Here is a 24,049-nt window from a genome sequence, read left to right as displayed (position 1 = left end):
GATCCACAGAGACGTCACCTCAGACTGAGTTTAGATGGTAAATGTTCTAAATGGAGTGTAAAATGTTTTATTCAGTTGTCTCTGGAAGCAGGAAAGAACCGTTGATTTCTAAGGTTGTGAGTTTGAGTCCCAGGTCTTGCCTCTTGTTTCTTTCAATGAGTATTCATTCATTCATTCATTCATTCGTTCGTTTGTTCATTCATCCGCTTCCCTTCTTTGATTCCTCAGCCAGCTCCTCCCTCTGAAGACGTAAGAAGCATATAAGAAATTCCCACTAAAGGAAGAATTAATTCATGTTGAAATCATAAAATAAAATAAAATAAGATGTAATGCAAGATAAAAAAGAAAGCAAAATGTTACTACAAATAATATTCAATCTAAAAAATAAAGCAATAAAAATGTAATACAAATGAAAATAAATTAAAACATATACTTTTTTAATTCTCTCCTACAGAACTGGATGTATTTATTCTTCAGAAATCAAGCAAGAGGTTTTGCCAGTAGTAAAATTAGGTTATCTCCCTCAAGAGCTGCATGATTCAACCACTTCTGGCAGATCACATCCAGATATTAGGTAACAAAGCCCTTTGAAAAAGTACGCTCAGTAACTTTTCAAAAACTAAGACCAGACAGGCTTTTTAAGTGCCTTCACTGTTTTACGATGAAGCAATGTCAAGATTGTGATGGAATGAGGTCTGAGGCTTTGCTCAGCTCAGCTGCAGTCATTATCTCTCAATTACACACAGACCCCAGTCTGACTGACCAGATGACCAGTTTTGGTTTTAATTAATTATATTAAAATCATTAAGCATGGTGAGAGCAGTAACAAACAAGTTAGCCATGCATGAGAAACAGCAGACCCAGCAGATTTATGTCTTCCTGTTGTCTGTGGGAGTTTCACAGCAACAGACAGTGAGCTTTTGGGGTTATACAGGGTTACTCTCTCTCTCTCTCTCTCTCTCTCTCTCTCTCTCTCTCTCTCTCTCTCACACACACACACACACACACACACACACACACACACACACACACACACAAAATCAGATTTTGTTCTGTCTGTAGTAGAGCAGAGTCTTCACTACACAAAGTAGGACAGGGTGTGATGTTAGTGTGGGTCTCTTGAGGCTTCATATAATCGTTCACCAGCACAGGATCGAGCACTGCGTAATGAAAAAGAAGAGGAGAGACAGACATAGAGAAAGAGAAACATAACAGAAATGGTTTGTAGAGCTCTTTCAAGGCTTGGATTCATCTGCATGCCAAGCTAATTTATTATTTTCGACTTTATTAAGACTCCACGGCGATGATCTGAACTCAGAACTCAGAGCCCAAGAAACTGCTGATTAATGTCCGTGTGAACCGAGCACATACCACAGATAAAAATATCAGTCCGTCGGCTGAACATACAGAAGGATCATCGACTATATAAAGGTTTTGGAGACAGGAAATAATGGGATTAAATTTGTTCCACAATACATTACTTCAGCTCTGCAGCTTAATCATGTTCTCCTAATGGCCTGCTCTTCTAGCTTGTCTTGTCACTGCTGATGATTCTGTATGAATATTATCATACATTAGTTTCATTAATCTTTAATATACTTTTCTAAAATGTGTCAATTTGCACATCAGCTCCTTTGTTCCTCACGACATCTAATCGGAAGTCACGTTCGTTAAAAGATCTAACAAACGATGAGAAAAGGCATGAACTAATCATCAAGTAATGAAAAGCTTAATGAAAAACCTTAACTATGACGTGACTCTTACAGATTGCATCAATATCTACCACCTATACAGTATGTTAGGACATGTTTTTGGTAGTTAATGTACTAACACACTGGTAAAGATTATCAGGACATCGACATACTCTATGACTTAAACATGTATCAATTCAAAATGTCGAGATCATTTCTCATGCAGTATGCAACTGCATACATCGGTGGATAAAACTGGAATACTTACATAATTAATGTTGATGCAAAAAAAAAATGCAGAAATAAATGCACTAAAAATAATCATTTCTTTTCAACCCGTTGGCATAATTTTCCATACACTTTGCTGCAAATCCAGCTGTTGTACTAGTACATGCTAGTACATGTCTTAACAACTGACTTACAGGAACTAATGTGTTGCAGGGTTTTTTTTAATGGTTATTATTATTATTTTACATATTACACCATTTTGTGTGTTAACCTCTTTAGTGGAATTTGCCCATGAACTAAAAACACACCCAATGTAGATGTAAACAAGACTATCTACTGAAGTTCACTAAAAACTGCACGCACACACACACACACAAAGAAAAAATGTTTCAATACTCCATGAAATATTGAACTGTCGCTGCCCAGTATAAATATCTCTATGAAGGCAATTAAAATGATGAAGGCTATTAGACTAATGAACTCCTCTTGCAGCACTGCTCTATAAGCCTCACCATTTCCCTCATCAGGAAAGTTAACGCTCCTGATTTATATTCAGTGCACCATAAACACACCGGTTTTATACCAAGCTTTATTGCCCCTTCTCAGAAACATTTCCTCATTAATGAATAAGGAGCTTTACTTCCTTTTCAACCTCACCATCTCTCCGTGTCTCTCTTTCTTACTGACTTCACACTCGCTCCACCTTTTCCATCAGTGATACAGTTCCTCGACAATCTGGCTGTATTTGCATTATTTATAATAAACAAGTCAATAATTATTGAGCGGACCTAGAAGAGATCACTCGAATCTGCATTATATAATAGATGAAGAAGAGTTAACAGAGCTTACACAACCTTGGATGGACTTTGTACAATTAGCAAGACACTTTAAGACCAAATACTTTGACGTGATGAAGCGATAAGTGATAATGCAGCATGCTGAATACAGCCTGACTCAAACAGAAGCTCTCCCCCTACTGGTGAAGAGCGTTCAGTGCAGTCTGAGAGGCATCTGTCTCAGGTGCCAAACTTGTATACAAGATATTTTATATTTCTCCTGGCTAAACATAGATTTTAAATGCAGCAGATTTAAATTCTACAGGTTTGATGTAAAGCATCTACACCACGCTTCCTAACAGAAATAATGTGTTAATAAATATGCAAATCCTTAACAGCCCATGGAGGCAGGTGCAGACTGTAATTATTTAGACTTCAAGGAAAACCTTTACTTTTTCCTTATTCGCACATTGCATATGTTTATATTATAATGATTTTCCATAACTATTTTCTAACGATGTACAAATTATTAATAGGAAATCTAATATATTAGTAGCACGAGACAAACCTTGGATTCAGAGATCTATAATACAATGCAGTTATATGATACAGCTGTGTAAAGTTGTCACAACCGATCAGGGCTCTGATCTGAGGCACAGCACAAAGTGTAGTTTGCTAGAGGGACCAAATGTGTCTCTGCATGCCATGTTTACCCACGATCCCTCTCTCGGCATTGCAACACAAGGTGGTGTTAAGTATTACGCTGAGAGTTGGCGCAGCTAGTTAACAGCCTGAGAGGTGATCGCGACCGACGTTGGGACTTACGTTAAAAATTTCAATGTTTAAAAGCAGATTTTTGAGCAGTGCATGCTGATGAGGACGTGACTATGCTGAAGGCTAAATGAGTAGAAGAGAAGAAGCAAGGATTAGTTTACAACAGCATCACTACGAGCAGGTGAATATATGGCAAGGTGGGTAACGTAGATAAACCTTTCCACATTAATCATAAGATGCTTTCACCCCAAGGTCACATAGATATTCAAGGTGTATTTTTCCCTTTAAAAGTGAAATTGTGAGCTTCACTGTTGAAAGCATGTATGCATCAGAGATTGCCTTTGAAGAGATGAGGCAGGATTGATCAGGTTGTTCTCAATGAGGGTGAAACTCATTTCCAATTCAGGAGAAAATGTCAACAGAAGCCTAAATGTCTGAAAGCCTGACATTAGCCAGTTCTACTGCATAGCAAAACGTCACAAAAGCGTTTTGAAACTACAGCTTTAAGAGAAGACAAACATTTTTCATTCCCCACGTAAGGCAACAGCAGCGAATTTGATTAAACTCAGAGGGAGGGCAAAAAAAAAAGTTAATATGATCTACAGAGAGATGAACACAGGTAAGTCACAAAGGGATTGAGATAAATTTAGCTTTTCAATAAAACTGAACCCCTAATGATATTACTTGGGGAAAACATTTATGCCAAGCTTCAATAAACTCCTCCTCTCACCTTGAATTTAATTGGAGGCTTAGAGCCAGGAGACAGGCGGCTTACTGGAGCCATGCTGTCTGCTTTAAGTATGAATTCAAGAGAAATAAGGAGGAGGAAAGCTGTGGTCAGCCTGCTCATGAACCATTCTGTCAACAGCAGTGGCCGAACATAAGTGTGGCGCCAAATTGGCCAGGAGTCACCACTCACCAGATCATAACGAGACACACCCAAGTGAAGAGGGAACGAGAACAAGATCACAGGGACGCCGCCATACCAGACTGGGTGGAGCGAAAGGATTTACTGATGAAAATCAATTAACTAAATCGTCTTAATAACCTGAAAATGCATTAAGCATGATTAACGGTTCGGCTGCTGTGTTGGAGTGTAATGTGTGCTTGACCTCACTATTCCATTGCTTCACGGATCATCGGCAACCCACAGGGCAGGGATGATGTCACAGAGCACACATTTCTATGCATGTATAAATCGAGCACAGTGACAGCATAAAGATCTGCTGGTCAGCTCTGCAACCTGAAGATCTTTGAGTAAATTGTTTAGATCTAAACACTTTCTGTACAAAACACTTAAACCGAGTATCTGTACCTGATGTCTACTGATAAATGTGCTGTACAAAGACATTTGGATCGAGTACGCTCTTACCTGTAACAAATGATATAACGTGTGGTGCAGTCAAAACAATTAGTTGAAACAATTTTAGTAGACACAATGAGATCAATTTTATGCATTTATTTATGTAGCAATTTATTCTCTGTTCACCTGCTGTTTCAGCAGTCTCATAACCACAAGTCAGAAGGCCTGTGGTTCTTATCAGTCCTTCACTTTCTCTAATCTCTGCGCGATCCTTTCCAAAAAGACCACAAAATTTGCCTAAAAATGTCACCATTTGAAAAGTCCCTGCATTTTTGCAAGTTCATCAAAACTCTAAACTCCATCAACCCCCCCCTCCCCTGAGCTGCCCTCAGCTCCCCATTTTCAAAGCTAGTGAGGTCACACATTAGCAACAGAGGACAATCGTCTCAATCCCACCCTGAAATTTTATAGCCATTCTTTTTCACACAAACAAGCAACCTTCTTATTTTAACAGCCATAGAGGAACAAAAATGATTAAACATAAACTCCCAAACTTTTTTTTTTTTTTTTTTAACAGAAAACAAACTAAATGGGAAAATGTCTGTATTAGTCCACGTAAATTCTCCGGTCCGGCTTTCAGGCCAGCATTTTAATTGGGATGGGAGACACACAAAAATAGCAAAAATACAGTTCTGTGTGTCAATGAGAGGCTTTGTGTGTAGTAGGCAAGGTCAATATGTCTGTCTCGCTCGCTCAATCGTCCTTTAACATGGATTAGAAAGTTGGTCTTGGCCATCTCTACAATAGGGTGAATATGTTTGTGTGTGTGTCATAAGTTAACGTTATGTGAGTCTAAATCAGTGTCGGGTGTGTGCGCGCATGTGCGGATCGAAGAAAGTTCTTAGGCCAGTCCGAAGCCCTCTGAGCATTCCTGAATGGCCAGCAGCAGCATGTGTCTCAACTTCTCGTAGCTCTCGTAGGCTGGGAGATCCAGCTGGTTAAAGCTGGAGAGAGAAATAAAGACAGACAGACAACAAAGCCATTAACAAAATCATTAACTTCATCTCAGTGATTCATTTTAAGGTATTTGAGAGCCTTAGCTTTTGTTCATTAAGGGTCTGTATGGTAGATATTATTTTTTGAGCTTACCAAGTGTGTGCAGACGGAAGGCGGTCAGTGGAGCGGTCATCGCGGTGAATCTGAAACTTCTGGATGCCGTTCATGCCCTCCAGTGCAGCAAAGCCCTGCAGAGGCACTTTAGATGTGCCGGTGACAAACTGCAGAAACTTGGCACGGTCTGCCTGGTCGAAGGAGCGCAGTGCACGCCAGAACCACTGGATCTGAACACGCAAATGTTTAAAAATGTTTTTCAAATCATAAACAGTCCATCTGTGTATATTAACATTTATTTATTCATTCTGTAATTATTTGCCTCTTGCACTATAATTTGTTCAAACATTTGACTCTGAAGTAAATGCATTTAAAAACTCTACAAGCTGGATAATTTTAAACCCTGTGTATGGACCTACTTGGATAGAGCTGGACTGGTACTTGTGGTATTCAGTATTGGCCTTAAGATCATCAATGTCGATGTTCGGTAGACCTGAGATGAGCAGCTCCAGTTCCTGCTCTGTGAAGATTGAGATGAGCCTCTTGGGGATGATCTCGTAGAAGCCCTCCAAAAAAGCTGCCAGCTGTTTACGAATTGCACCTTCAGCCAGGACAAGAGAAAACGACAAGGTTACAACTTCCGCACACGTTACACAGGTCTGCGCTTCCTGATTTGCTGAAAACCTGCAGAATGTGCTGACACCAGAGTTGTGGATGTAAAGCTCACTCACCAGTCATCTTCATCTGGCAGACCAGGTGCACATACTCCTTCTTGTTCTCTTCTGTCACCAGAATATTGGCCCCGTTGGGCTTTAGATCCCTAACTTCACACACGCCAAACTCCTGCACCTATAAAAGAACGGAAAGGAATCGATGTCTTCCCATCTAGTGGGGTGTATGTGTGTGTTTATGTTTATAATCACCATTTAAACACTTATACAAGCAGTACCTCAGTGCTAAATGTTAGCTCATAGCCCAGTGTGGACACATCATTTTCAAGCAAGTACACCAGGCCTTGGAAGAAAGGATAATCCTCACTCTCCATGTCAGTGTACCTTCAAAAGAAATATTAACATGGCGGCTTAGTCGTAACAAGACAAGGTTAATGTTTCATTAATGAAAATTCTACACTAAGTGTCAAATTATGAAGCAGTCAGACAAACAATGTCGTTTAGTGTAAAATAACACATTAAGAATTATGACTTGAATACCAAACTGAGTTAAACACATAAAAATCTTGTTTTGGAATAAGATAGCAAGCAGTGTTATTATGAAAAATAGGGAAAAACACTCTACCTAACACTCTTCCCCAGGATGTGCTTGTAGAAGCTGCGTGTGAAATAGCACTCTAGCAGTCGGTTATCGTACACGGCCTTGGCCACCACCCGACCCACAAACTTGAAGTAGCTGAGATGGTTGGGATTGCAGTGAGAAGACGGGTTGATCGTGTACGTGACCCGGTCTCCAGGTGACGTGCGAAACAGAGCGTACATGGGATTGAACATTTCTCTAGAGATGATCATGTACCACTCTCTCAACAGACCACCGGCATCCTGGCCCTCTTCCCCTTCAAACACAATGTATCTGAAAATTCAACAAGAGCAAAAGTGTGAGCAAGAGTTGAAAAAGTTTTCCTGCTATGAAAATGGTTAAAACATTCTCTCGGGTTATGAAACAATGCAACACTGGCGCGACAAATGACAATTGTTTTCTTGAATAAAGAGTAATTAGTGAAATAGGAAGTTTAATAGAAGAGCAGCTCCATATTAAGGCCCTTACAGTCTGTTCTTCATGTCCTCTGGGCTCTTGCGGTGCAGTTCTCTGTAGGAGTCCTCAAAGACATGGTCTCTCCTCACATGGACAGCCATGTCCTCCTTCCGTAGACCCTCGTCCAGGCGCTCCAATTCCTGACGGAAATACCTGAGGCACAAACACAAACATTAGTCCAAAGCCCAGGGAGACTCGAGCCTAAGGACATCCTCTACAGGCAGCGCATGTGTAACTTACTTGCGCTTGACATCAAAGTCAAGAATACGAATGTAGTCCACCAGGACAGCGAAGGGGCCATCAGCTAGGTGTGTGGTGGACTGGCGCAGGATCTGGTTGAGCACTGTTCTGTGGGTCTCTGTTAAAAAGCAGAAAAGGGAGATTGTTATATCAACAAGTTCAATGAGCAGTAATTATTAGCAATTAGACACAACAAAGTAGTTTTTTGTATTGTGACAAATCCTATCCTGTTCAATTAATCACAAAATGTAATTAATACTTTCTAAGAAGAGCCGACTTAACTTCTGAAAACTCTTGTGTGAGTATAACTTCAATAGTAGCCTCTTTAATGCTCATTACACTCACTGCTCTCATGCCTGAGGCTGTATTTTTTCCCCTTTAAACCGGACATTCGGGATAATCTCTGAGTGACATTGTGATGATGTACGTGCTGAATTTACCAGCAAAACGTAGAAACTTTTGTGTGTCTGGAGGCAAGTTGGAGGAGATGTGCATGGATGAGGGCTCTCTGGAGAAGAAGGGGTCAAGCGAGGATGGGGTGGCAGGTGTGAGAGGGGCAGGGGAGAGCGGAGGTGGCTCGTCTTTGATGTGCGACAGTTGGCTCTCTCGGGTGTCTCGCACAGGCGGTTTGCTCTCGCGCTCTGTAGCATGCACCAGAAAGAAGGCCTCCACCGCCGGCTGCAAGACTTTAACATCAAACCATAGTGTGAATTTAAATCCGATTTCATTATTTTATCAGTAAGGCATATGCAGTGTGTGATGATTACCCAAAACAGCATGCTGATCATGCGACTCCTCAAGCTCCTTGAGACACTCGCCTAGCATGTCCCACAGCTCGTCCAATAAGAGCTGCTCGCTCAGCAGAGGCAAATCGGGTAACCGCTCCTCTTGCTCCTGCTGACTACTGGTCTCCTCACCTGAACACACAAGTTTCATAAACCTTTTGACCTAATTAGGGAATTCTAAACCCATTGGCTAAACTCCAGATGTCCTCATTCAGCAGAAACATGAAGGGTTACTGTCCTGTAAGTTGGATACCCAGTGAAAACTCACCAGATGGAGCCTGGTCCTGTTCCAGAGGTGAGGGCTGGTCTACATCCATGGGAGAGTCGTCTCTCTGTGCCGCTGGAGGTTCTGCTGCAGAATGCATCTCCGACTAGAACAGGAAAAAAAAAATAAAAAAAATGTTGAGCTTCCACATAAACAGCTGCAAAATGCATGTTTAATAAGGGAACAATGATGGATTTATGTTTACAACAGTGTACATCCTCAGTGAAAGCACCATGCATTAAAAGGGCAACAATCAGAAGAGGTACTGGGGCAGGGGCTAAAGCACTCAGCCATAACAGCCAGCCAGCCAAAATGAACATACACAGGGGTGGAAAGCTAAAAGCACATACAAAATTCATAACACCACAAAAGCCATAAACATCAAGGCTGTCAGTTGCCATTGCATGTACAATGCAGTGAATGTTTAAGAAAACGTGTAGAACAGACTGTAGAGTCGAGTGGTGGAATAAATGCAATTAACCAAATTCAATACACTGAAAAAAGTGGTAGGAAACGTCAGTCTGGCTTACGAACCATACAGAATACTTGTAGGTGCATAGAAGTGGTTCTCAAAGTGGGGTCCGTGAAGCACAGCCAGGAAGTCCGTGATTTTAACAATTTTCTTACAGTGGTGAAAATCACAACCCATCATTGTCAAAGATATTATATTTATTCCTGTGTGTTATAGTTATTCGCCTGTTTGACAGGTCACGTCGATTAAATGAGCTTAATCCAAACCTTAATAACAAGTCAGTCTAAAAATAATGTCTTGAATATCCCAGCAATTTAAATTAAGGTGTGTTCGAGTGAAATGATAGGGAATAAAAAGCCCTACAGCTCAAATGAACAGTAAAAATATGAATGCAGACGTACAATAAGCCTTAGATTTATATACTCGGATCATCTACGTAAAAAATCTCAGGAAGGCCATGAAATTTGTGCAATAATTAACTGGATCCCTGACTGCAAAATGGTTATTGTATTTTTTAGCCCAATTTTATTATATTACTCAACTTTTTTATTATTCCGTCTGTATATTAATGTGTCTCGTAATGTGGTGAGTAGTGTGAGTAGCAGTGTGCCTGCTGTAAATGCGGCTCATGCTAACCGTGGCAGAGCTGGCTGAGCTGGCAGGCGGGTTGTTGCTTGCAGCAGTGCTGGGGATGTGGCTTGCCACCACAGATGATCCAGAAGCGGCGGCAGCGGCGGCGGAAGAGGAGGATGAAGAGGGTGGGGCAGCCTGCTGGAGGCGGCGTGCCTGCTGCCCCTCTCTCACCATCTGAATAATGGCGTCTGCCTCAGCCTCCAGTTGGCGAACCGCAGCCTGAATACTGCTGGTAGAGCTCAGACTACTGGAATCTGCAACCGCAGGGCAGACAGAATACACACGATCAATATTACAGTCAGAACCCACACATTTCTTAGTACACTTAGGAACCAGACCTGAGAGAGTATTAAAGTACGGCATTTGCAGATTTTAACTACTCAGTTCGACTGAAATGGCTTTGAATAAAAGTGTTAAAGCAAAGAAAAATGTGTTCTTGTAAATATATACTGTAAATAAACGCTTCGAATCAAAAAGTAACACACACACACACACATATATATATATATATATATTTTTTTCTTCCATAAATTTAGTTGGCTTTAGCATTGCTGTCCTAATTTTCCGTGTGTTTAATATCACGCACTCAGTCTTCCCGTCTGCTTGGCCTTTTTGTTGGCACGGCGTGTGTCCTCCCTCAGCTGTATGATGACCTGTAGCACTCGGAGGAAGAATTTCTGCGTGGAGGTCTTAGAGGTAAGTGAGCTCATGCAGGGCAGCTGGAGCTCCCGGCCACCCAACGTGCGTTTCTGAGCAGCCACAATCACCACACTCTCGGAGCCGTCAAACCTGTAAGCAGGTCAAAGAGTATAGTTAGAGAAATATCTGGCAATTGTGTGAGCCCTCGAAGAAGCATAATCTAGATGCATGCACCAGGACTGCAAAAACGTTGCAGGTGTCAACGTCAACGGATTTTACATTGAAGAAGCGGTTAGACATTAAACTTTTCTCTCAGGTTAGTTTTATTTTGGTCAGGAACAATTTATGTTGATAAGTAAATTCATTACAAAATTCTGCTGGCAAAAAAAATAACTGGGGGAGGAACAGTGACTAGCCAAAACTCCTTTGGGAGCAGATGGTATTGAGTTTACTAATCCCACACACAAGTCTACCAGAAACTAATGCCATAAAATGTATTTTTGAATGTAGTAAAGCTGAATGCTTTGTGAATAGCTTTTAGGTTAGGATCTTTTTCCAAAGATTTAGGCTCTCCGCTCACCTGCTGGTCATCTTGCCCTTTAGGCGAGCAGTGATCGAGGGGTCTTCATGAGCCGCCTCTGGAGACTGGGCATCAGCCCGTGCTCTCTTCTGCTGTTCCAGATTATACTCCCGCAATTCCGCCAGTAAAGTGCCTAAACATACGCACACAAAAAACAAGATGTTTAAATGGTTAACATTAAGTATAGGTTCTAATGAGCAGATGGGTATTGCTGTACTAACCAATTTGTTTGCAGAGTGTGTAGCCTAAGTGGCGGGCCCCGCTGAGCAGCAGTCTGAGCACAGTGTCTCGGGTCTGGCCGTCTCCTCGAGACAGCTGTAATAGGATGTTGGCAGCGTCCTCCAAGCCCTCCTCTGAACACGAGTGGGACGTCAGCACCTGGTGTAGAACACAAACACACACACAACAGGGGGTCTTCTAAATGTCATGGCTGTTGCTGGGTCAGAGAAACCTAGTAGCCTAGATGTGAAGGTTAAGTTTGTGTGTGTGTAGGGGATGTATAACTGATCACAAACCTCTACAGAGAGCTGCAGCTGTTTCTCGGTTAGTCCAGTAGAGGCCAACTTTGTGTCGGTGTCCATGCTGCTTCCACTTGCCTTCTGTTTGCCTGCATCAAGAACAATCATATTCACCTCATCTAGCACATAAAAGAATTTGATAGTGTATTAATGGTGAAAGATGATAGAAACATAGGTTATGTGCATAATAATCAAGATCTTAGAAAATATATAACTTTTAAATTGTAAAATTACATGTCCATAGCCCTCATACCAGGGGTGATGCCTGTAGCTACAGTAGCTGTGGTTGTAGCTGCAGTAGCAGTGGAGGCTGGTTGAGATGTTGGAATTGGTCCTGCTGGTCCGCCATGGCTAGCCAACGTAAGCCCTGATCCGACAGTGGCCTGAGCCACGGGAGCTGCAGAAACCGCAGAGGGAGCCTGCGGCACAGGATGGCCAGCTGGCACCTCAGTGGCCTTGTTGTCAGGCAGAGCGATTGAGATGAGCGAGAGCAACCGCAGGAGCTTCTCGGTGAGCAGAGAGCTGCGGCGGATAACAGGGTGAGAGAGCATGTTCATCAGCTGACCTAATGGAGATGCTTCCAAACTCAACTGAGCTCCCTCAATGTCACCAGATGCCCCCAGAGGCACGGTCTTCATGGAAGCCTTCCCTTTGCGACTCACATTCATGTTATCCAGCTTAACTAGGAGGTCCCAAAAGTCAGTGGAGATGCCCAAGGACTGTGGGGTGCCTGTACAGGAGCTTAGGGAGTTGTGGGTAGAGGACGGGGTGTTTGGAGTACCAGAGAGATTTGTCTGGCTACCAACACCTGATCTGCAGCCTCCTCCGGCTGTGGAGGCAGAACTGCTACACAGGCGAGAGTCCAAATCAGAGGAGGAAGAGGATGACTGAGGGTCCTTACAGCGCTGCTGTGTGAAGTGGCTAGGGAAAACCTGCAGGGAAGAAAAGAAGGAAGAAAAAAAAAAGCTAAGAATACTTACAACAATATTATAGTGAACAAAAAACTTAAATTGCAAAATTATTTGCCCATATTGACATTTAATACATACATTTAATACAAACTAAAACAAGGAAACTAATCCATACTAAGATTTAAGCCCCCCCAAAAAAAGCACATTGAAATTCCCTCACCTTGGCCAGCTGAATAAGGGTATCCAGTACATGTCGACACACAACAGGGGCAGCTTGAGGGTGAATGTGCACTGTAGAACCTCCTCCTCCTGAGCAACTGACTGCTGCGCCAGTCCCAGGAACTCCACTGCCCAGGCCTGCTGAGCCCACAGATCCTCCTGCCGAATGTCTGTCCGCGTGCTTCCGCCCTGAGGCCCGCTGGATCTGGAAAATGTTGGTTCTGCAGCCCAGTGCTGCATCCATGGACACTGAGAGCCATGAAAGCTGGCTTGAGCTGCGCGACTCCACTCTATTCAGTAGCTCCAGAGAGGAAGAAGACGGTGAAGAGGAGGACACTGAGGTTGAGGAACTGGAGGAACCCTTGCTGCCACCAGCTGACCCCTGACCTTGTGCACGTTTTCCTCTAGCCTCGTCAAGCCGGGCTGTCTCCAGACAGAGCTCGCTCTCACTGCTGCGCTGAAGGATTGACAGCAGGCTGCGAATGACCCAGCCACGTGTCTGAGAGTGATAACACAGGTTCCTGAGCACACGGTGTAACCTACTTGTATTCAGCTTGGGTTCATCCACAAACAGAAGCACTAAGAGACACGACAGAGCCTCGTGGTCCAAGAGGAGACGCCCTCTGAGGCGCAAAAGGGAATCCACATTGGAACTAGTTGGGCTGCAAGCAAAGTTTATAGATTAGTAAAAAGTTGAGATCCACAAAGAAATGAACCACAAACAATTATCATCTGCTCTCCACCTCCCATAAATACTGACCGACTGTGGTTGGAGCTTCCACCCATTTGGAAGGTTCCGCCTCTCTGCACAGCCAGGCGAGTGTACTGCACACCACGATTCCCACCTAGACGACTGGTAAAAGCAGGTGAGCGTAGAATTGCTGAGAGGGCAGAGGAGGAACTGTGTCCAAACAAGCGTTCATGCATCAGTTGCCTCTGACGGGCTTCCTGCTCCCGGCGCAGCGCTGCAGCCTCGGCAGCAATGTCTGGGGGCATGACAGCCAGCACGCTGTCCTCCATGTCCTCCAGAACAGAGCGACGCAGCTCAGACGGTAGCGTCTGGATGAACGTGACTGGGTCCAGGGGTTGGTCTCCCTGAGGGGGCTGCTGGGATTGATCCCGCCGCTGCTGCTCTGCCCTCTGCTGAGCCAAAACCTAACCAAGAAAAACAAACAAACAAACAAATAAATAAATAAATAGCTGAGTCTCAATTTTCTGGTTTTGTGGGGCAAGAAAATAAAAAACTGGACATCAAGCAAAATATTTTTTTATTGAGTCAAAAGTATTTGCAAATTAGGCTTTGAAAACCGCACAAGCATTTCTCTCTTTTTCAGCAGATCATGGAGTACCAATCAATCACAAACAAACCTCCTCCTGAATGGCGAGTGGTAGTGCAGCCAGAAATTCTCGACTGACTTCGGTCACCCCAGCGCCTCCTCCCAGTACAGCAGTTGCTGAGGAGGATATGGAAGAAGATACAGTGGGGCGAGAGGGAGGTCTGATACCCAGTTGGTTCTGCAATACCTCTCGACGGATGTCCTCAGGCAAAGCAGCCAAGAAAGAGGGATCCACACCTTCTGGCAGACTAATTCCTATGCACATAGAAACAGAAGCAAAAAAAAAACGCTGAAGTCGAGCAGGAAGGAAGAGTTGTTTATCTTTTCATAAAAACTTCTATTATTGACTCCATAGATATCTATACTTTCTCTTAACTGTGTTCTTTATTTTAATTTTCACAGTCTGGAATTACTAGCAGTTCCAAATTAATCATACCTGCAAGTGGATCATCCTCCACATTGCTGGTGGATGGAAGGGGCTCTTCTTGGATGGCCTGGGACTGGCTATCAGCGCTGTCACTCCGAGGCATGGTTTCACCAGGAGATGACACAGACGTTGAGCTAAAAGGATTGAGAAAGTTTCAAATTTAAATCACAGGGGAAAAAAAAAAAGAAAAGAAAATATTTTGTATTGACATCTAATCAAGAAATCAAATATGGCACGTAATATGCATACAGGTTGCTTACCCTGTATCAGCATCTGTCTGCCGGTCAGTGAGCCCACTTTCACCACTTACTGACAGTTCTTGAGACATGTGATTAGGCTGTGCTGAACTGGGAGCAGGTTCCTCCTGTGTTGCAGAGGCAGGGCTGCTCGTATCCATGGGTGATCCTTCTAGCTGTGATACCGCTGGCACAGGCTCAGAACTCTCTGCTATATCTGGGCTCAGAGAGGCTAAGGAATAGCAACAGTCTGGGTTAATCGACAGGGCATAATTATCGTTTCCTTTCATCTCGGGCATGTGTGATGAATTCTAAAGTACACACTAAATGCAAAACAGTAATGCAAACAGAAAGAACATAGGATAAGTTCTGAAATTCACACTGTTGTATATGGTGTCTACTGTGTCCATTTTACTCAAAGTCTTTGTGCACACTTATGGACAAATTCCATGATTTGGTGAAGGATGGTTAGAATACAAACTGTAATAGTTAATCTACCTTCTCTAACTGTATCCAAGGCTGCTCCTCCTCTCTCTCCCCCAATGGAGGCAGGTGACATTTCCATCTGAGAGGCTTCTGTGTCACAGTTTGCCCTTTCAGGAGCCAAAAGCTGAGGTACAGCCCCTGCAAGTGCCCCAAGTGAATCAGAATGTGAGTCAGCCAGGAGAAGCTCTGCGATTGGCTGATGTACTTGCTGACTGATGGCTGTCTCTAATGAAACCAACGCTTGTTCGTGAGGGGCAGTTGGGGTAACGTCTCCCGAAGGGGGTGCTGTGAGGAAGCCCTCAGAAGATCGGGGTGGATCCACACATGACAGCCCACTCTGTGCTCTCTCTCCCTCTGATATTTAAGACAAAATATATGTAAGTGGACAATTCAGCGATTTACATTTACCAAGGTGTACATAATCTGGATACAACATAAACACCATGTGCCTCATGTGCTACAATGAGGAAGGCAGTAAGTTGTATAGTTATCTCCTTCGAGGGCTGCACTATCCTGATCCCCAACAACACAACTTACTACCTCACCACAGCATAGCCAGAAAAACCTGCTATAATAACTAATACAAATCATAATGACATCAAGTTATTAAATACTAAAAGATTGCACAGTGAAAACTATTACAAGCAAAATACTTTACAGTCTTTGAGCAGATGCCGGTGGTACGGTGGAAGTTCGTTCTGTTGACAAGCGACTGCCGTGGGAAAGACAGTAGGCTGTATAGTTATCTCCCAGATCTGGTGTGATCCTAAAACTATACAAACTACTACCTCATCGCACAGCCCGCAGACAGACTCACACAGCAAGCTGGACCAACACACGGAGTTAGACTGTATGCAGCAGTAATACAACATGGTTTAGGTTTCTGAATAACTAGATAAACATCACAAATAGTCTACATATAGTTTCATGGGAAACCTGATTTTCTGTCATGACTGGAAAAGTAAACAGAGTACCTGCTGAGTTCTCCCCTGCTCCATTTACAGTTCCTATTGTAGTACCCTGGAAAAGAGGAAGAAATTCAGACATCTATATAATACACACAATCAAGAGAGAAAGAGTTTCTAGGACTGGCTGAAATCCATGCATTCGCTTTGATTAAATATTGATCTACTTTATCAGAGAGAGACACATTCTGTCTCTGCCAGTAAACTCCTGGCTGTTACCCATGTCCTCCATCCCCTCTAACGAACCTGCAGCGTTTGCTCCCTGCTCTCTTCTCCAGCTGAGGTACTCCTCTCATTTTGCTTTGCCTCTTCCTCCTCGGCCAGCTGCTGTCTCCTTTTCTCCCTGCGTTCCTCCAGCTCCTCATCACGCAGGCTCTCCAGGTGTTGCAAGATGGGGACTTTCACCACTGTTGCAGAAAGAATGAATAAGGTTCAGTGTTTAAAAAATAATAATAATAATAAAGAAAATACATTTCACAAATTAGAGCAAGATATTTCACAAACATTTAGAACAGTGAACTCTTCCATGAACCTGAAGAGCTGCTCAGTTTTCTTACCTGCAACGCAATCATGCATGCTTTCTGCATCCAGGACTTTACATTCATCTGTCCATCTAGTTAAGGCTGTAGGAATACTTGAAAGGGTGCCTAAAGATGAAGGAAAAACTAAATTAATAAAAGCCTGGAAACACTACCAAAGAAACAAAAAACCCTACTATTTTTTTTTTTTAACTAGTTACAAAAACTCCTGCTCTGACTCACCAGTCTGGCCACCAGCATTACTCTGCTCATGGAAGAAATCATCCAGTAGCTCATCGTCAGAACGGGCAATGATATGCACGTCCTCGTTGCCAACCAGCAGGCGGGCACGTCCCCGGGACTGCAGGGGTAAGGAGCTTGACAGCTGCAGGATGTCTGCCGCTGCACTGGGACCAAGCAACCTGCAACACAATTGGAGATTCGTTTAGAAAACCACACACTTAACGAATAGAATATGTGGTTAGAATATGTGGTTTCTCTGCAACCTGACAAGCTAGATTTCATGTCTTTCATCTTCAAAAGAGTGAATAAATCTGGTGAGGGGAAAAAACTCAAAGACAAAGTTTAAAATGGATATTCAACCATTTCTAACTAAAGTGTTGTAACTGATGGGAAATCAATGCATCATCCAATCACTGATTTTTTTCCTATAAATCTCTCACACTATTTCGTCTGTGTTTTTCCACATAAATGTTTATACACACGAGTACACGTATAGTGAATGTGTCACTGAAATACTGTCAATAATTTTCCAGGATTTTCAGTGCACTTATTAACACTGAAAGTTGGACACTGCAGCTGTTCAAAACAGAAGGAAGTCTCACCTCTGCAGAATGAGTGGAGGATTGGGCTGGCGATTTCCTGGATAGTGCACATGGATGGTGTGGCCTGTGTTAGCAGTAAGCTGGCGAAGAGTACGCTGGCTGCGGCCCATGCCCTGAGTCAGTCGGCTACTGGTGCTCGTTCCCCCCAGGGTGAGGGATCCGTGGTCAGCATGGCGCACCATCAGAGGGTGTGAACTAGGGATATTTCCTGGGGAAGGTGGAATGTCAGCTGGGAAAGACAGAGCGAGCACACATTACTCAAGGCTGAGGGAAATACATGCAGCTGTAATGCAGACTTCATAAGAATACTGTTATTACTTACCAGAATTAGAGAACATGTTGTCAAACTCTATGATGAGGTCATCATCTCTATCAAATCTCTCGAATCTTATATGAGGAGCTGCATTGATATCTGGAAAATCTTCATCCAATTCCATCTCTGAGCCTTCATCATCATCATCCTCATCCCCTTCTTCATCATCCTAATTAAAAAAAAAAAAAAAGCAAATATTAGTTAGTAAATATAATAAGTGAAGCCGGGGGGGGGGGGGGGGGGGGGGGGACTCCCAAACTCATACCGGATCTTCTTCTTCTTCCTCCTCCTCTTCCTCCTCCTCTTCATCTTGACTATCTTCATCCTCATTACTGCCACTCGAGTCTTCTTCCTGAGTGTGTTCTTCATCTTCTGGCTCCAGGATGTTCATGGAGTCTAAAGGATAAAAGAGAGTAAGATTAAAGATTGTAAAGCTAAAATATTGTTGGCATCAATAGAGTTTAAATACCTGATAAGATAATTCTTCAATAAATAGTCATTGTGTTTCTTATATCTGAAACCGTCAGTGAACAAATTTCCTGAATTAACAGGCAACAAGACTGCCAGGCAACTAGAAACTTATCATTTGTTTTCTTTGTTAAAATAAATTTCTCCCATTTCAAAAAAAACTAGAGCATCCAAGTGGTCAGGAATTTTTCTTTAAGCAGATATATTTCATAGCTTCAAGAATATAGAACATATATAAAAAATTCCTGTGTGTAATCGTACACTTAGTAAAACATTCAGAACAATCCTGCTTTTAAACCTACAATAAAAGCCATACGTATGTATACCTACATACAAACCTTACACCCAAAACACTCACAAGTAGATTGCACACTTTCATAGACCTATCCTACCTTCTCTGTTGGCCTGCAAAGTGGAGGCTTGACTCATGTTTGAAGGAGCTTCATCCATCAGCACATCTTCCTGAGATTCTTCATCTCCAGAGCGACCAACTTAAAGAAAAAAAAAAAACCACCACCACCACCCATAGGTAAAGAAAACATTCTCTTGCCTACACCCATTTCACTCATGCACTCATACACTTTGTAAACACGAATTCGATATTTGAAGAGCTTACCGATTATGGTACTATTTACAGTTCCTGCGTCCCTTTCTAAAAGTTCATCTATCAAATCTACCAACTCATTCTCCACCTGCAAATGCAAGCATAAAGCATACAGAAAATTACAATCAAGAGAAAGAGAAGATTACAGCATAGAGTTGTTCTCACCAGCTGCTTCCTAAATTATATAGATCAAGACCGTATGATAAAGATGAACATACTTGCATAGCCTGGGTGCTAAGCACCTCTGGCTGGCCTGCGATAACCACAGTGTCCCCTTCTGCCTCGCCATCCATCAGATCCCCATCAGCAGCTTGGCCTTGGTGACTGTTTTCCGATGGCTCTGCCTCACCTGCCTCTCCTATAGACAAACAGTAAAATCCCTTGCTAAAACCGTTACGCATAATTTGCTATAAATTCCTAGATCAAGAGATTTATGGCTTTATAATCGCACTTAAAGTACGGAAGTGCTAATAAAAAAGTAGTTACCTTGATCCTGTGTATTGCTGTTGCTGTCCCTAGCTGTGCCCACGGTGTCATGTTCAGTCTTGCTCTTACTGGAGCCTCCTTTCCCTCCAAACAGGCTGCTGGGCTGGTTGACAATGCGTGAAAGTGTCTCTAATGGTTTTAGAGCAGCGTTGACAGTGTTTGCCATGTTAGGACTGCAAAGTACAACAAAAACAACAGTTTAAAAGTTAGTACTGACAGAAACACTTAAATTGGCATTAGAGTAAAATATCCATTTATAATAATGATAAATTCGTGTGTGTGTGTGTGTGTCAGCACCTAGACAGGTCAAGGCTGTGAGGTACACGAGCGAGATCATTAACCAGGCCCTTCTTTAAGAAAAGTCGGATGATGTTGTTCATGCCATTGTGTTGTGTCTTGGCTGTGGCTGTGCTGTAAAAACTGGAGGTGGAAGGGCATGACTCCATAATGGTGCTGATGATGCACATCACTGCCTGAAGCCTGCAGAGAATACAGGGAGACAAAAAAAAAGCAAATTAAAGTACAGGAAACTAAGAATGCTGACCAAACCTTCTGGAAGAATTCAGCACAGGGAGAGGAACAAAAAATAATCAGATACTACAGGATTATGCTTTGTTTGATTTCAGCATTATTTCCTTTTAAATAAGCCAAATACACAAAACGTGTTTGGGGGAGGGGGTGGTGGTGATTGATTACTCGGTTTAAAACTGCTTTGCTTAACAGCACCAGTTTAAAAGGATTTAAACATCGATTCTTTTTTAAGCCAAGAAGTGTTCTTTAAGCAGGATAAAAATAAAACCAACAGCTGTGCAAATCCAGCTCCAGGGTTCCATGTCATTTAAAAATGTTTATACTGAGCCAGCATTCAGAAACAGTAATTAAACATTTCAAGCCTCTGATGCTCAAGAAGATTTCTATGCAATAAGTTTTTAGATGCACTATTTCAACTGGACAGGTGCTTATAAGATAATCTTTAACTGTCTGACTATTAGTGCCCGTTTGTAAACGCTTTAAAAACAGCCTGACTCACCGAGCGTGCTTCTCTGTACCCTCTGCCATTGCCAAGGCTCGGCTTAGAGCTGCCTTCACCTCATTAACCAGGGTCACCTGGGCCTCTGTGCCAGTCCCTGCTGCTGCCAGGCTGGCCAGGAAAAGACGTGCAAGGGCAGGGGTGTCCTTATCCTCAGAGTTCTGAGTGTGTGGGAGCAGATGATCCAACACAAAGGCCAGCACACTGCAGTCCTGCAAGAAAACATACAGCCACACGACGTAAGCGTTACATCTACAGCCGCCATTGACAGGTTTCTATGTGAGAGATTCTGTGCAAAAAATATATTCTAGCAATTTCATGCAGAACGTTAATCTGTCAATAATTTTAAATCACTTTTTATTTTAACAAATCCACTGCTTGAAGGAAAAGTAAATACACCCCAAAGAATTCATTTGTATTGCATGTGATTAACATGTAATTGAAGAGTAAATACTAATGCGTGCAGCTCTGCCTATATCCACCTACCTCTTTAATCAGCTCAGACTGGCCAGCGGTGTAGTTGTAAGTGGCGATAAGTGTGGCAATGCCCACGTAGGAGCGCACCAGCTCTGCCAGCAGCCGCAGAATAGTGGAGGTGGGCATCAGGGGTTTGCTCGCCTTGGCTTTTGCTGCCCTGCTTTCTTCGGAAGAGCCTCCCCGGTCACCTTCCTGCTCCTTCTTCTCTTCTCGCATCTCCTCGGGGGTTGAGGCTAGAAATGTCGCACAAATAAACACAGAAAGAGGGCATTGTAATTCTATACCAGAGGTGCTTCAGAGAAGGCTATATATACACACATGTACATGGGGAAAGTTTTTACCCTCTCCCTGAGGCGTTCCAGACTGAGAGGACTCTGCAACTGCACCATCTGCTGCAAATACCTGAGTCTGAAAATAAAAGCCAAAAATCACTTCCTTACTTCATCATTTACATGCAACAACACAGCTAGAGTTGGAAAAAACTCAGAATGAGTCCTGAGTTCTTATAGAAATATGGTAATTTAATGAAGCTTTCGATTTACACAATCATGGTGCTATGGCATTACGTTTTTAATTGGAAAAATTAAATGAGCACAATGTACAATTAACAGTAAAATAAAAGCTACCTATTCTACCATAGCATTTTAGGGGAAATGAATCGGTTGTTTCTATAGCAAAGGTTATCTGAAATTTGGGAACTAGTGTCTTGAACTTCTATACAACTACAAAGCTCGTGTTCTTTTGAGTAACACGTGAATTTGCTCTATTTGCACATATACTCACATTTATGTGGAAAGCGGACTGAGAGTCAAAGTCGCTCCCTTGCCGTGTGAGTCTGTACTGCTGGTAAACATCGTCACCAACATCCTGTAGAATCTGACACAGGTCCTGACTGCCGGGGACTGTCACAAGTCGTTCCTCTCCTCTCTCTGCTACATGGAGGAGTGATGAAGAGGAATCAGGTAACAAAAACAGAAAACTATAGCGTTGTAATATACCTGGATCAGATTAAGACTCATGAAAATATTCTAGTGACGTTACCTTCCTCAGGAGCGTGATATGCTGCCAAGGCATTAAGCATGTCATAGATGACCTCTTTAATGGTTTCTGGGATTTGTGGCAGTGGAGACAGCTTCAGAGGCGTCGTCTTCACTAGCTGTACAGCATTAGGACCCTTAATTCTGAAGTTTTCAAATTCGTCATCTGAAGCTTACACATAGGGAAAGGTAAGCAGATTAATAAAAAAAATAAAAATAACAAATACAAGAACAACAATAGGCAAAACTAAGGCCTGAGCAAACAGCAACAAAAATACAAGTAAATAGGAAAAAAATAAATAAAACAAAACAAAAAATATTATACTGCTGTAATCTCAAGTAGTACAGCTGGATACCGCACAACAACCGCCCTAACACTGGAATCATCCCTCATTTACAGCCTTCAATTAGTTAAAAATTTTATCCTGCTTTTTCAATTTTGTCTTGTACCTTTAATAAACCTAAAGATTATGCATTAGCAAAAATAAAAAAATAAATCTATCCCACCAACAAATACCCACCACTATAGAGCTTGTGGCTTTTGAATTGCCAAAATAAGAAGCAAATATACAAATGGAACAAATGTATAAAAAGTGATGTTTCTGAAATAATAAAAAAATATAATATAAATAAATAAATAAATCCATACCCGTTCCAGCCCCTCTCGGAGCTGGGAGAGCGATGCGGACACAGCTATTGGCGGTTTCTGTGAAGATTTCAGGGTTCCGGCAGGCCGCTGGTCCCAGCACACGTAGAATGTAATTAATCTCCCGAGAGCCCAAACTACCAGAGACCACACCAGACGTGGTGCTTCCTGCTCCGCTGGTGACTGCAGAACGAACCACCTGACACAGGAACAATTCAGAAAAACAATGAGGGGAAAAAAAAGGCAACACAACTTTAATTTCAACTGCCTACAGAAAGATTATGGCAAAAATGACCCTTTCCTTTTGATGTAGGAAAGAATTAAGTATAAGCTGTGTGTCATATTTTTACTTTTTAAATTTCTTTAGATTTTTTTAAATCTAAAAATAGATTTATTTTTTTATTTTTATGTCCAACCTTATCTGTAAAAGGCTGTATTTGGTTCATTGCCATTTGTGTATTAGATTAGACACCATTGATTTAATGCATTAGTATAGTACATTATGTTGGTAAGCGTGTATTTAGTGAACAAGACGACATGTGATTCATTATATGGTTACTGATCTTGACCAAACAGTTTGTTCCTTTGATTTGTGTGATGAGCAGTAAAGCCATTCATTCATGTGCCGACTGGTTTGACCCAGAAATGAATTTATTGGCTAATCTGAATGTATTTAAATATTACTGAATACATCTCTGGGAATAGAACAAAAAAAAAAAAAAAAAAAAAAAATACCTTTTCCATGGTGTGGCGCAGTGTAGCCGGGTCTTCAATGATGTGGCGGAAAAGCAGAGTAACGAGTGGCGTGAATCCATTGAAGCCAGAGCTTTGGGTCAGGCCCAAGATCATGCGTGTACTCTTAAGCTCAGCGAACATCATGGCATAGTGGTGGACACGTGTGAGGCGCAGGCACAGGCGAAGTGTGGCGTGCAGCGTGTCTGGGTCCACAGGTACGCTGATCATGCTGACACAGGAACGAATCAGGACAGTGGTCATCTCCTCAGTCAAACCCTGCACTACAATGCTACTAGATCCAGATGTGGAGTCCTGAGAAGCAGCAGGGACGGTAGAAGCAGATGACGAGGACTCTTTCTGCTCGGTTTCCTCTTTTGGTGGGGCCATCTCGACAGCTACGGACGCTGGGTCTGCACCAGCAAATGAGAATTTAGAAGCGATTTTATTTCAAGCAACAATACGGTTATTTTTAGAGCTGCTGTAAATAAATTCAAATGCAGAAGTCTTGGTTCAGAAGGTTCGGGTCTA

At 42.5% G+C, this 24,049-nt stretch overlaps 1 protein-coding gene across 10 annotated transcripts in view; it reads right to left on the bottom strand.

The window, feature by feature from the left end:
* Positions 1 to 4,913: 4,913 nt before the first annotated feature.
* The window catches only part of huwe1 (HECT, UBA and WWE domain containing E3 ubiquitin protein ligase 1), a 44,257-nt gene continuing 25,121 nt past the window's right edge, over positions 4,914 to 24,049 (bottom strand). For 8 of the 10 annotated variants that reach the window (XM_047807303.1, XM_047807302.1, XM_047807311.1 and 5 more), the window contains 42 exons: positions 23,522 to 23,931; positions 22,790 to 22,985; positions 22,145 to 22,312; positions 21,887 to 22,035; positions 21,445 to 21,511; positions 21,113 to 21,336; positions 20,627 to 20,838; positions 19,894 to 20,076; positions 19,597 to 19,769; positions 19,329 to 19,468; positions 19,123 to 19,198; positions 18,899 to 18,997; positions 18,304 to 18,434; positions 18,048 to 18,207; positions 17,726 to 17,954; positions 17,124 to 17,302; positions 16,920 to 17,009; positions 16,609 to 16,769; positions 16,372 to 16,417; positions 15,410 to 15,751; positions 14,936 to 15,143; positions 14,685 to 14,809; positions 14,280 to 14,503; positions 13,672 to 14,066; positions 12,913 to 13,573; positions 12,035 to 12,713; positions 11,779 to 11,900; positions 11,485 to 11,641; positions 11,264 to 11,396; positions 10,631 to 10,833; positions 10,048 to 10,298; positions 8,943 to 9,045; positions 8,657 to 8,806; positions 8,330 to 8,575; positions 7,890 to 8,007; positions 7,662 to 7,802; positions 7,179 to 7,466; positions 6,832 to 6,937; positions 6,614 to 6,731; positions 6,302 to 6,483; positions 5,922 to 6,112; positions 4,914 to 5,776 (listed from right to left, as the gene is read on the bottom strand). In XM_047807303.1, coding sequence (XP_047663259.1) covers positions 5,674 to 5,776; positions 5,922 to 6,112; positions 6,302 to 6,483; positions 6,614 to 6,731; positions 6,832 to 6,937; positions 7,179 to 7,466; positions 7,662 to 7,802; positions 7,890 to 8,007; positions 8,330 to 8,575; positions 8,657 to 8,806; positions 8,943 to 9,045; positions 10,048 to 10,298; positions 10,631 to 10,833; positions 11,264 to 11,396; positions 11,485 to 11,641; positions 11,779 to 11,900; positions 12,035 to 12,713; positions 12,913 to 13,573; positions 13,672 to 14,066; positions 14,280 to 14,503; positions 14,685 to 14,809; positions 14,936 to 15,143; positions 15,410 to 15,751; positions 16,372 to 16,417; positions 16,609 to 16,769; positions 16,920 to 17,009; positions 17,124 to 17,302; positions 17,726 to 17,954; positions 18,048 to 18,207; positions 18,304 to 18,434; positions 18,899 to 18,997; positions 19,123 to 19,198; positions 19,329 to 19,468; positions 19,597 to 19,769; positions 19,894 to 20,076; positions 20,627 to 20,838; positions 21,113 to 21,336; positions 21,445 to 21,511; positions 21,887 to 22,035; positions 22,145 to 22,312; positions 22,790 to 22,985; positions 23,522 to 23,931 — 8,339 coding nt within the window. In that variant the 3' untranslated portion in view covers positions 4,914 to 5,673. The remainder of the gene's footprint in view (positions 5,777 to 5,921; positions 6,113 to 6,301; positions 6,484 to 6,613; positions 6,732 to 6,831; positions 6,938 to 7,178; positions 7,467 to 7,661; positions 7,803 to 7,889; positions 8,008 to 8,329; positions 8,576 to 8,656; positions 8,807 to 8,942; positions 9,046 to 10,047; positions 10,299 to 10,630; positions 10,834 to 11,263; positions 11,397 to 11,484; positions 11,642 to 11,778; positions 11,901 to 12,034; positions 12,714 to 12,912; positions 13,574 to 13,671; positions 14,067 to 14,279; positions 14,504 to 14,684; positions 14,810 to 14,935; positions 15,144 to 15,409; positions 15,752 to 16,371; positions 16,418 to 16,608; positions 16,770 to 16,919; positions 17,010 to 17,123; positions 17,303 to 17,725; positions 17,955 to 18,047; positions 18,208 to 18,303; positions 18,435 to 18,898; positions 18,998 to 19,122; positions 19,199 to 19,328; positions 19,469 to 19,596; positions 19,770 to 19,893; positions 20,077 to 20,626; positions 20,839 to 21,112; positions 21,337 to 21,444; positions 21,512 to 21,886; positions 22,036 to 22,144; positions 22,313 to 22,789; positions 22,986 to 23,521; positions 23,932 to 24,049) is intronic. The other 2 variants (XM_047807306.1, XM_047807309.1) reach the window with 2 other exon arrangements.

Source organism: Tachysurus fulvidraco, chromosome 23, assembly GCF_022655615.1.
Source record: "Tachysurus fulvidraco isolate hzauxx_2018 chromosome 23, HZAU_PFXX_2.0, whole genome shotgun sequence".
In the NCBI taxonomy this organism is placed as follows: domain Eukaryota; kingdom Metazoa; phylum Chordata; class Actinopteri; order Siluriformes; family Bagridae; genus Tachysurus; species Tachysurus fulvidraco.
This window is presented reverse-complemented; position numbering and strand designations above follow the sequence as displayed.